At 45.3% G+C, this 11,311-nt stretch overlaps 1 protein-coding gene across 2 annotated transcripts in view; it reads left to right on the forward strand.

Annotated features, from left to right (window-relative positions):
- The window catches only part of Ppt1 (palmitoyl-protein thioesterase 1), a 41,836-nt gene extending 30,525 nt beyond the window's left edge, over positions 1-11,311 (forward strand). For both annotated transcript variants that reach the window (XM_031378531.1, XM_031378532.1), the window contains exons 5-9: positions 1,178-1,280; positions 6,500-6,590; positions 7,270-7,368; positions 9,146-9,217; positions 10,807-11,311. In XM_031378531.1, the coding sequence (XP_031234391.1) occupies positions 1,178-1,280; positions 6,500-6,590; positions 7,270-7,368; positions 9,146-9,217; positions 10,807-10,929 (488 nt within the window). In that variant the 3' untranslated portion in view covers positions 10,930-11,311. The remainder of the gene's footprint in view (positions 1-1,177; positions 1,281-6,499; positions 6,591-7,269; positions 7,369-9,145; positions 9,218-10,806) is intronic.

The following is an 11,311-nucleotide window of genomic DNA, read 5'->3' on the forward strand; positions in this document are numbered from 1 at the left end:
AAAAACAAGAAATGCACATTTGAGGGGTTTGAAAGGCACATCACTGGATTGGAACTCTTCTCATGCTATATGTTATTTCAACACGTTTGACAACAGAAATTAAAGCCTGGATGCAAGCTTTAATGTTCTTTTTGTTTTATGTATTTATTTTAGTTTTTTGAGACACAGTTTCCCTGGGTAGCCTCCCTGACTGTCCTGGAACTCACTCTGTAGACCAGGCTGGCCTTGAAATCATAGGTATCTACCTGCCTCTGCTTACCAAGTGCTAATATTAAAGGCATGTGCCACTGCCCAGCACTTTTTTACTTAAACTTTTAAAAGCTTTATTTTGTATTTATGTATTCTACTCACATCATTTCCAGTCCCCAATTCTCCAGCTCCTCCCACTCCCTCTCAAATTCATGAGCTCTTCTTTAATTATTATCAGTGTACATATATACGTGTGTGTGTGTGTATGTGTGTGTGTGCGCGCACACGCGTGTGCACGCACATGTATGTGTTGCTGGAGATAAAACCCAGGGTCTCCACATATAAAGCAAGAACTCTGCCTCAGAGCTGCACTCCAATTAGCATCTGACCTTCCAAACCCAAGGTGTTCCATATCTGGGAATTCAAAGATCTACGGATGAGAACAATTCTGGGAAAGATGTTGGTGTGTGTGCCAAGAATCCCAGAATTTAGAGACTGGGGTCAGCCTGGGCTTTATTAAACCCTATTCTGTCTTCATAAAAAGAGAAAGGGAAGGGGTGGCAAGGGAGGGCAGAGAAAAACTATTCAAGAAACAATTGAATCTGTACTGTTAATGTCCCGATTCTTTTCTCTCTCCCTAAACAACACAGCGTAATAACAATCCATGGAATGTTTGCATTGCATTAAGTGTCAAGTAATTCGCACAGGAAGGGGAAGTGCACAGAGGAAAGTGTGACTAGGGAGGGGAATGGGGACATGGAAGCAGATGAGTTCCCCAGAAAGAGGATGAGGCAACCATGTGCTGTATATAACAGCCACACATGGGAGGCTAGGGCAGAGGTTCCTGGTGGAGTGCCGGGGGGAACTGCCAGTGCTGGGTGTTCTCGGCACTTGGACGTGTTTATTTGTCCAGTTTCACAATGCCTGCTACAGTGGCACTTAATATATGATTATTAGAGTAATGCATGGTTGTCTTTTTCCTACCCAGGTGTCTTTGGACTACCCCGATGCCCGGGAGAGAGTTCTCACGTCTGCGACTTCATCAGAAAGTCGCTAAATGCTGGTGCTTACTCCAAAGTTGTGCAAGAACGGTGAGTACAGCTAGCTGTCAGGTCCAGACTGTGGAAGTCCCCTGCTGGCATGCATGCTCCCTGACTCTAGGAGTGACTGCTAGAGGTATCATAACAGTTCAGAACTGATCTCAGGACCCTCTGGCCTCCGGGACCATTGCTTGCACATGGTGCACAGACATACATGCAGGTAAAAAAAACCCATATACGTAAAAACAAAAATAAATAAATGTGGGGCTGGAATAATAGCTCAGCAGTTAAGAGGCTGTTCTTCCAGAGGACCAGGGTTCAATTGCCAGCACCCACATGGCAGCTCACAACTGTCTGTAACTCCATCTCCACAGGATCTGGCGCTCTTGTGTATGCAGACATACATGTATTCAAAACACCAGTTTACATTTAAAAATAATTTTAAAAAAATAAAATAAACAAATGAACAAATCTTAAAAAAAAAAAAAAAAAAAAAAGAATTAGGCCCGATGTAGTGGTAGACTCAGGACAGAGGGACAGAGGCAGGCAGATCTCTGTGAGTTCAAGGCCAGCCTGGTTTATAGAGTGAGTTGAGTTCCAGGACAGCCAGGACTACACAGAGAAACTCTGTCTTTAATAATAATGATAATAATAATAATAATAATGATGATAATAATTTTAATTAATTAATTAAAACTAAATTTAAAAAATAAAGGACTTGAGAGAGGCTCAGAGAACAAGAGAAAGAGCAAGGAGCCAGTACAAGATCTCAGCATGTTTTTGAAAAAACAAACAAACAAAAGGATGGCTATAAGAACCGTTGTGACTCAGCTGAAAGGCTTTACCTCCATAGAAGGCTCACTGCAGAGAGCCATGCTCTAGAGCCCCAGGAAAGCTTTGAGGCTGGATGATGTACTGCTAAGTGGGCAGGACCAAACTAGGACCTTTTGAAGACCTGAGGCAGGAGCAGTCTGAATCCCCAGTTCCCTGACTCGAACCCAGGTGACTACTTTTTTCCACCCTGGACCCTGACAGGAGACACATTCTGTTCTCTCAGCAACTGGATGACCCAGACTTAGAGCTAACGTTGTTATGTTCCAGGCAGGAAGTGACTAAGGGAGATTTCTTGATGGGGGGTTGGGGGTGGGAGGATGGTGCCCTCCTTTATTTAATCCCAGCACTTTGGAGGCAGAGGCAGCTGCATCTCTGAGGTTGAGGCCACCCAGCTCTACATAACAAATTTCCAGGACAGCCAGGGCTGCAGAGATCCTGTCTTGAAAAAAAAAAGAAGAGGAGGAGGAGGAAGAGGAAGAAAGAAAGAAGAGGAGGAGGAAGAGAAAGAAGAAGAGGAAAAGGAGGAAGAAGAGGAGGAGGAAGAAGAAGAGGAGGAAGAGAAGGAAAAGGAGGAAGAGGAAGAAGAGGAAAAGGAGGAAGAAGAAGAGGAGGAAGAAGAGGAGGAAGAGAAGGAAGAGGAAGAAGAGGAAGTGAAGGAAGAAGTAGTAGTAGAGGAAGAGGAGAAGAGGGGGAGGAGGAAGAGGAAGATAAGAAGGGGAGGAGGGAGAGGAGGAAGAAGAAGAAATACAAGAAGATACTCAAACCATTATGCATGAGCTTCCAGATGGAAAGGGCTTGCTGAGTACTGTGTCAGGGGCAGAGGAAAATGCATGAAGAATAGATCCCAACCAGGATGGATCTTGGGGCACCATGCCCACCCAGAAGGCAGCGATGCAGAGCTTTGGGATCTGAGGGAAGCTGTTAGCTAACTGCAAACCTGTGTGCCTGTACCAACGACCAACCCAGGGCAGGGGGACAGGAGTGGGGGTCACCTTCAGACATGGAGTGTTCTCCTGGGGGTCGTTGGAGAGCCCTCATTCTGTCATCAGCTATCTGTGTGGCCCTAGGCACTCTGAACCTCTGACATGAGGCTAGTAACATGCCTTACTGGAGAGTCATTTTTAAGGTTAATGAACAAGTTGAGTGTAGGCTATTAAGTGTAGCCTGAATTCCTATTGAGTAAAAGGTTTAGACAGTTGTCATAGTTGGGCTCTATTTAAAACATTGAGCTTTCTTTTTCTGTTTCCTTTCCAGGTGTTGTCATTTGCGTTCTCATTTAGTTGCAGTTGTAAAGTCTTTCATTCATAGTTTCATCAAATATGAGTTACTATTTGCCACACCTGGTGGCACACTTCTTCGATACCATGGAATAGAAGCCAGTTGAGCACGCTGGTCTCATGCTAGTAGGGGAGGGCAAACAGGCGCCTTAGATGGAATCTGCTGAGATGCACGTGATGGAGGTGTTTCCTACATCGGTACCTTTAATCTGGGGTGTGAAGGAGGAGATGGAAGGAACGTGGGAGAAGCCAAGAAAAGAATGGTCAGCACCAAGGCAGGGACAAGTTTGGCTTTTCCTGGGCTGGGGCTGGGGTGACTTTAGTGATGGATGGAAGAACTGAAGAGACAAGTTGGGGCCCTACCATGGAAGGAACCGGCCAGGAAAGGAGCACTGAGAAATGCTGTTCCCTCTGTAACAGCATGTGAAGCTGAAGACTACTGTGACTTGGCCGTGTTTTCAGAAGACCTCCACTGCTTTGTAGAAAGTGGATTCTGAGAGGGCTCGAAGAAAAACAAGAGACTCCTTAGGGTCTGTGCAGTGATCTGGATGAGAGACAGTGATGGCTGAGATAGCGTGGAGGGTGTTGTGTGACACTGTAGATCAGTTAGGCCGGTAGCACAGACTTCTGGGCGACCGTCTAATGTTGGTGGAGTTGTTTGCCTTTTCTTTTTTAAGTGTATTTGATCAGAGCCGCCTTTGCACAGATGACCAGTAAGACACAAAACGAGAAAGGGTAAAGAGTGGGAAAGGAAGGTTGCTTCCTGCCAGGGTATCTTTTGTACAGGAGTGGATTCTGATGACCAGAAGGGAACCAAACCTAACCAAACTTAAAAAGGCATTCCTAGGGCCTGAGGTGGCTTGAATGCTTAACATGCTTGCTGTGCAAGCTTGAGGACCTGGGTTCAGATTGCCAGCACCTACATACAAAGCTGACCACAGTGGCAAGTATCAGCAACCCCAGCCCTAGGAGGCAGAGACAAGGGGATTCTGGGAAGTTGCTGTCCGGCCAGCCTATCACACTGTCTCAAGGAATATGGTGCAGAGATAAGAGGACACCCCGTGTCAGTCTCCACAAGGATAACAGGATCATCCACACGTACGCCTATATGAACACATGCATATTCCCACACATACACACTAAAGTAAATAAGTGGAATTCCCTAACAGTTTGGTTCCCAGAGCCTCAAAGGGCATGGTGGTTCACACCAGAAGAGCTCAGGAGGGCAAGGCAAGAGAATTGTTGCAAGTTTGAGGGTCCCGCTGACTACAGGGAGGACCAGGCCAGTCAGAGTTACATAGCAAGAGCTTTCCTGATAAAAAACAAACCAAAAGAGTTCAAGTGAGGTGGTTTATGCCTGTAATCCTAACACTGGGAACAAAGAGGCAGGAAGAGCGTCCATTTGAGTATATCCTGGGCTACATAGTGAAACCCTGTCTCAAAACCCCAAAGTGGGCAGACTTCTCCTTTGCTGCTATGATGTATCTTAGATCAGCTAGCCTCTCCCAGTCTACTCCTCAGCAGTAAGTAGTGAGAGTGTACGTACATTTGTTCTCTCTCTCTCTCTCTCTCTCTCTCTCTCTCTCTCTCTCTCTCTCTCTCTCTCTCTCTCTCTCTCTCTCTCTCTCTCTCTCTCTCTCTCTCTCTCTCTCTCTCTCCCCCTCCCTCTCTCTCTCTCTCTCTCTCTCTCTGCTTCACAATCCACCTCCTCCTCCCAGGCCTCTCTGCTTCTACCCATCCTCAGGCCTCCGCTGGGCTGTACCACTTACATCAAGCTCCTTGCAGTGGACTCTCCCTGTATCTTCCTGTCCTTTCCTCTTAGCAGTCTCATTTTGATGGCAAAAGCTTAGGTGATGATTGGCCTCACGCTCATCCTTAGTCATCAGCCTCCTGAAGTTCTAGGCCACTGAAATTCTGGGTCACAAATTTGGACCTGGCTTGACTGGGTGGTGTTTTTACCCCACCCCCACCCCCTGCAATCTTCTCACCACTCGAGCCTCCTGCAGAGCTTGTCTCACACCCCGTATGGGCTAGCAGACCCCTAGTATAGAGCATCTTACTATCTTATCAAGGGCCTTATGATCCTATAGGGGAAAAGCCGTAAGTAGCAATGCTAAAGACATGACAAGATCAGTAGTGATAGTAGTATTTTACAAATGTTCAGTCTGTTGAACTTTTATGTATCTATGTTTGCAGAGCTGAGAATCAAGCCCAGAGTCATGTACAGCTCAGACAAATACTATTATCTGAGAACTATACCTTTAACCCTGATTTATTTATTTATTTATTTATTTATTTATTTATTTATATACTAGATATTTTTATTCTATGTTTGGGTGTTTTATCTGCATGTATGTATGCACACCATGTGCAGGCCTGGTGCCCAGGAAGCCAGAAGGTAGCACTGGGTCCTCAGGAACTAGAATTACAGAGAGTTGTGAGCCACCATGTGAGTAGGGAGAGATCAAACCCAGGTCCTCTTAACCAGTGAGCCATTTCTTTAGCTCCTAGCCCTGAAATTTTAAGTATCAGTAAAATTAAACTTTTTAGGACTCCCAAATACTTTTTTTCTCACAACAGGGTCTCATGTTAGCCCAGACTGACCTCAGATTTATTCTGTAGCTGAAGATAACCTTGAACTTCTGAACCTTAGGCCTCTACCTCCCATGTGCTGCTGCTGCAGGCAGCTGCCACCACATCTGGCTCCAGACACATTTATAAACAGATTGGAGAGGGTCATTCTGATAACTGATAGTCACTCTGAGATGGCTCAATCTCCATTCCAGTCTGAGGAAGATAAGGAGAGGGATAACAATGGAGAGGAAGAGGCAAAGGGGGCTGAGTCTTTGAGATAAAGAGGAAGTAAAGGAGAGTCGGGGGGAGGGGGCTGTGAGAAGGGACAGCCTGAACCACTGTATTAGAAGGCCAAGTATTGATGAATCTTTTCCCCAAATCTTCGCTCTTTCCGTAGCTGCCAAATCTCTCAGCAAGATGTGTTGTTGACAGGTCTAAGAAGTATTCCATTAGAAGGGAAGGCCTGGGACTTCAGGCTTTGGTCTTTTCATCCTTTTGAAGTCTCTTGGTTGCCTAGACACTGGGGCATGCTCTGGGCGTTCGGACTGAAAGCATCCAGTCACCTTCATCCCTTCTCCTCCTCAGCCTGGTGCAAGCACAGTACTGGCATGACCCCATCAAGGAGAGTGTGTACCGAAACTGCAGCATCTTCTTGGCAGACATAAATCAAGAGAGGGTAAGCGCCCAAATAGGCTCCCATGGCTAGGCATTCCTTTCTGGCCATCAGAAATCAGCAGAGGCCATTTACAAAAAATAGCCTAAGCAGAAGCCAGGAACCATGAGTTTTGTTGGTGAGTTGCAGTGCCCATGAGTTTCAGTTTCTTTTAGGGTGGCTGGGCTGGGACTCGTCTGGCTCTCCGCCCCCCTCCCGGAAGTCCTCCCCTTCCTTCATGTTGACACATTACAGTAGGTGGCAAGCTGGGTAATGTGGAAATGTACAGCTGCTGTCTTCAAAAACAGCATTCTTCTGAGGTTTTCTCAGAAAAGACTTACTTGAGAGACTTGGGGAAGGGCACAGACGGTGCCCAGGCACAAGCATGGTTTGGGACATTCTGGTAAACTTAACAATTCATTTTATATGATAGCCAACTTTAGGCTATTTGTTATTTTAAGCAAAAAAGTTGAAGCAGATAACAAACAGAACAAAGAACAGAATCGAATGCCAGAACAACCCAGAATTCTGTTTATTTTGTTGTGTTTGAAGCCTGTGACCTAAATAAATAAGGTTTATATAGAGAGAGTATACAGAACTCTTGGAAGAATCCAGCCCATGGCTGATGACATGCCAGTCAGACAGGTTTAAGGGAAGGCTAAACTTGACAGTAGTGACCCTGCATGACTGTCCACTCTTGCAGAGTATCAATGAGTCCTACAAGGAGAACCTGATGGCCCTCAAGAAGTTTGTGATGGTGAAATTCTTTAACGATTCCATTGTGGACCCTGTCGACTCTGAGGTGAGATGTGTCCACAGAGTGCCAAGAGATTGCAGGAGGTCAATGGTACTGACTGTAGCTGCTTTCTGGGCAAAACCTGTTCTCACTGCCAGCCTTCACCTGTGAACGAGGTGTCCCATAAATGAGATACCAACAGGGCTGCAATCCCCTAGTTGCACCCAGAATTTTATGAAAAAGTTATGTGGTTACATACTATGGGGGAAGGGTTTATAGTTTTAATGAACTTCTCAAAGAAGATCTGTGACCCCCAAACGGCTCAGAATCACTAGCCCCATCTATAAACCCTGAGCTTGACATCCAGGCCTGCCTTGATTCAGAATGACCAATCTTTCCAGCTTCGTCACCCATATTTTAGTAGTTGAAATGTCCACGCTTCTCTCTCACATGCCTTGTCTTTTAAGAGCTGTTTCCTGGCTTCTTCATCTGACTACTCCTGCTCTTTGTTCAGGCCAAATACATCCCTACTCCCAGATTTTGGTTCCCTCCTTTTGGAGGGGTCCTCGTAGTTTGGTCTGGCCTGGCCCAAAGTGATCCTTCTCCCTCACCCTCTTGAGTGCTGGGATGACAGGTGTGAGAAACCACAAGCTACTTCCGCTTTTCAAGTCACCAAACCCAACTGAAGCTCTGTTCACACTGTCAGATCACAGAGGAAGAAGGGAAGGCAGCCTAGGGGCCAAATTTCACTATATTTTTGAGTGGCCTGTGAGCTCAGAATTTCTACATATACAAACAGAGAAACGGTTAAAGTATTTTATCTGTGAACACTCTATGAAAGCCAAATTTCCATGCCTATAGAAGCATTTCATCAGAAAATCCCTATTCATTTCTCACACACTCTGCTGCTCCTTGGAAACAGCCATAGCCACATGATTCTGTATCTGACCCAGTGCTATACAATGAACTGGTTCTGTGTCTACTAGACTGGGAGGCTTGGTGGGAAAGGGGCTTATATATTCATCCTTGAATGACTGGGGTAGCACAGGGACTTTCAGGGTTGATACATGTACTGGCGGGTTTTGTGTGCCAACTTGACACAGGCTGGAGTTATCATAGAGAAAGGAGCTTCAGTTGGGGAAGTGCCTCCATGAGATCCAGCTGTGGGACATTTTCTCAATTAGTGATCAAGGGGGTAGGGCCCCTTGTGGGTGATGCCATCCCTGGGCTGGAAGTCTTGGGTTCTATAAGAGAGCAGGCTGAGCAAGCCAGGAGAAGCAAGCCAGTAAGGAACATCTCTCCGTGGCCTCTGCGTCAGCTCCTGCTTCCTGACCTGCTTGGGTTCCAGACCTGACTTCCTCTGGTGATCAACAGCAATGTGGAAGTAAGCTGAATAAACCCTTTCCTCCCCATCTTGCTTCTTGGTCATGATGTTTGTGCAGGAATAGAAACCCTGACTAAGACAATACACTCAAGGAAGAAAACACAAGTTGCAGGGAAATGGAAAATTTCAGGAGGATTAGCTCATCCCTCAGGATTGACCTTTAAAATGAGGTAACTCAAGATAAATCTTTATGTTATGTATGTTGGCACATGCCTATAGCTCTAGCATTCAAGAGACTCAGACAGGTAACTTGCAAGGTCAAAACCAACCTAGGCTACACAAGTGAGTTGCAGGTCACCAAAACCAAAAATCCCATTCCCATTCTTCCTTCTTGCTTGCTGTCAGATATATTACAATATTCATTTTGCTACTAGTTTTAGGTACTAGCTAGCCTCAAATGATTTCTCAGAGTGTGCTGGGTGCATGGTCTGACCAATTTTTCTTCCCTCTCTCCTGAAGTGGTTTGGATTTTACAGAAGTGGCCAAGCTGAGAAAACCATTCCCCTCCAGCAGACCACTCTATACACAGAGGTAATGGAGGGAGAGCTCTGCTCTGGGAGGTTGAAACTGTTTCTCTCCACCCTGGTTCCTGGAGCTGCTGGGGTCAATGGAGCTAGACCCCTGCCTCGTCTGTCCTAGAGCACTAAGAGCTTACAAGCCATCTGACTAAGGTCATAGCAGGCTGTTTTCACACTAAATTCCTGGGTACTGATCTCTAGATATTACTAGATCCTAAGACCTCTTGCTCATGGTTTTTAAACACAAAAGAGAAACATCAACTCTAAGGTTTTACTTTTGAAGGTTTGGAACTGGCTTCCCTTGCAGGGTTAGTTTACTACAAATTCCAGAAGCCCCTAAGTAGATGCAGATATGGGCGAGGTGTTATGTCATGATAGCCATGAGGTGGTCTGAGGGTATACCTCAGTGGTAGACATGAGCTTAGCATACATGATGACTTTTGGGTTTGTGCCTCAGCACCAAGAGTAAATCTATCAATCTGGCATTGACAAGGGGAACTACTTCGTCAGTCTCCCAACTAGGGCTGCTAGGCATCCTGTCTGGCAGTAGGTCTTTTATCTTAAGCAGAAGTTGCAGTGTTTCACCATATCCAGTTATTGCTTGCCATAAACTAGATATGGATGCACAAATGCCTAAGTACCATATCTATACCACCTTTTATTACAGTTCTGTATTTTCCTCTGCTCTTTTTTTTTTTTTTTTTTTTTAAATGCATGTGGTGTCCTGGTTTGGATGAGGTAGAAATAAAAGGAAGCTAGGTTCTGACACCTTTGGAAATTACAGCCAAGATCTTCCTTATCGTGAAATTCAAACCCAGGGTAGGCAAGCAGCGGCACTGTTCTTCACTTCCCAGCAAGAGCCTGACACCTTGGCTATTGGGGGATGACATTGTAACTGTAAGGTTCTAACATGTCCCAGGTTCATTCCCCTAAGAATCAGATTGTGTTGGATCTTAAAACATTCTTTCTCCTGTCTTTGGCTCAGCTCTACTTCACTATGATGTTCTGTGCCAGTTTTGCTTGCCCAGCTGCTTTTCAGAAAGCTGACTATAGGCACTGAGGCACAGCTCAGGAGCAGGTCTAGGGTTTACTTCTAGCATCTTGCTGGAGTTGGGGGTGGGGCAGAACATAACTAGAACAATCTCAACAGTATTTTTCTTTTTTTAAAAGATAGCATGTAGCCCTGAATGTCCTGGCTAGCCTTGAACCCATAGAGATCCACCAGCCTCTGCCTTCAAATGTTGATATTAAAGGGGTGTGACACCATGTTGGCCTTGCCCTTGTATTTGTATTGCTTAGAAGCAAACTGAAGGAACAAGTTTGAAATATGCTTATAATCCTGGCACTCAAGTGGCTAAGGCAGGATTGCTGCAAGTTCGAGGCCAGCTAGGGCTACAAAGCAAGACCTTGTCTCAAAAAACATACAAACAAAACAAAGATTTGAAAGGAGGTGTCTTTTTTTCCTTCTTCTTCAACAGTGTACCTCTAGTTTAATAGTGAGGGGAAAGTGTATATCTTGAGAGTAAATGTTAATATTCTACTGGGTTAGTCTAAAACCTTTCAGTAAGCCTCTTGGATTCATTATGGCCTTTCTGTCTGCAGGACCGCCTGGGATTAAAGAAAATGGACAAAGCAGGAAAGCTAGTGTTTCTGGCTAAGGAAGGGGACCATCTTCAAATATCTCAAGAATGGTTTACTGCCCACATCATACCTTTTCTTAAGTGAAGCCCCTGGCACTTTGCAGCAGAGTTCATGAAACCACAGCTCTTCCAAGCCATGTACACAGCCCTGAACTCTATTCTAGCCTGCAACCAGTCCTTCTCTCCTGTTATCATCTAACATGCCCTACTTGGAAAGATCTAAGATCTCAGTCTTATCCTTTGCCGCCTGCTATCACCATATGGTGTTGAATTCAAGTTTAATTAGCTAATAACCATGGAGGTTGTTTTACACCCTGTGAAATGGTCAAGCTCCCTTTTAAGAAAGTAGAGTCTGCTGTTGCAGATCAATAATTGTGCCTACGAGAGGTGGAAGTAAAGCAGAGAGAGACAAGCTCTGAGAGCAAAAAGCCATACAGATTTGGAACAAATAAAAGCCTCTCAAGGTA

Source organism: Mastomys coucha, unplaced genomic scaffold (genome assembly GCF_008632895.1).
Source record: "Mastomys coucha isolate ucsf_1 unplaced genomic scaffold, UCSF_Mcou_1 pScaffold18, whole genome shotgun sequence".
Taxonomy (NCBI): Eukaryota; Metazoa; Chordata; class Mammalia; order Rodentia; family Muridae; genus Mastomys; species Mastomys coucha.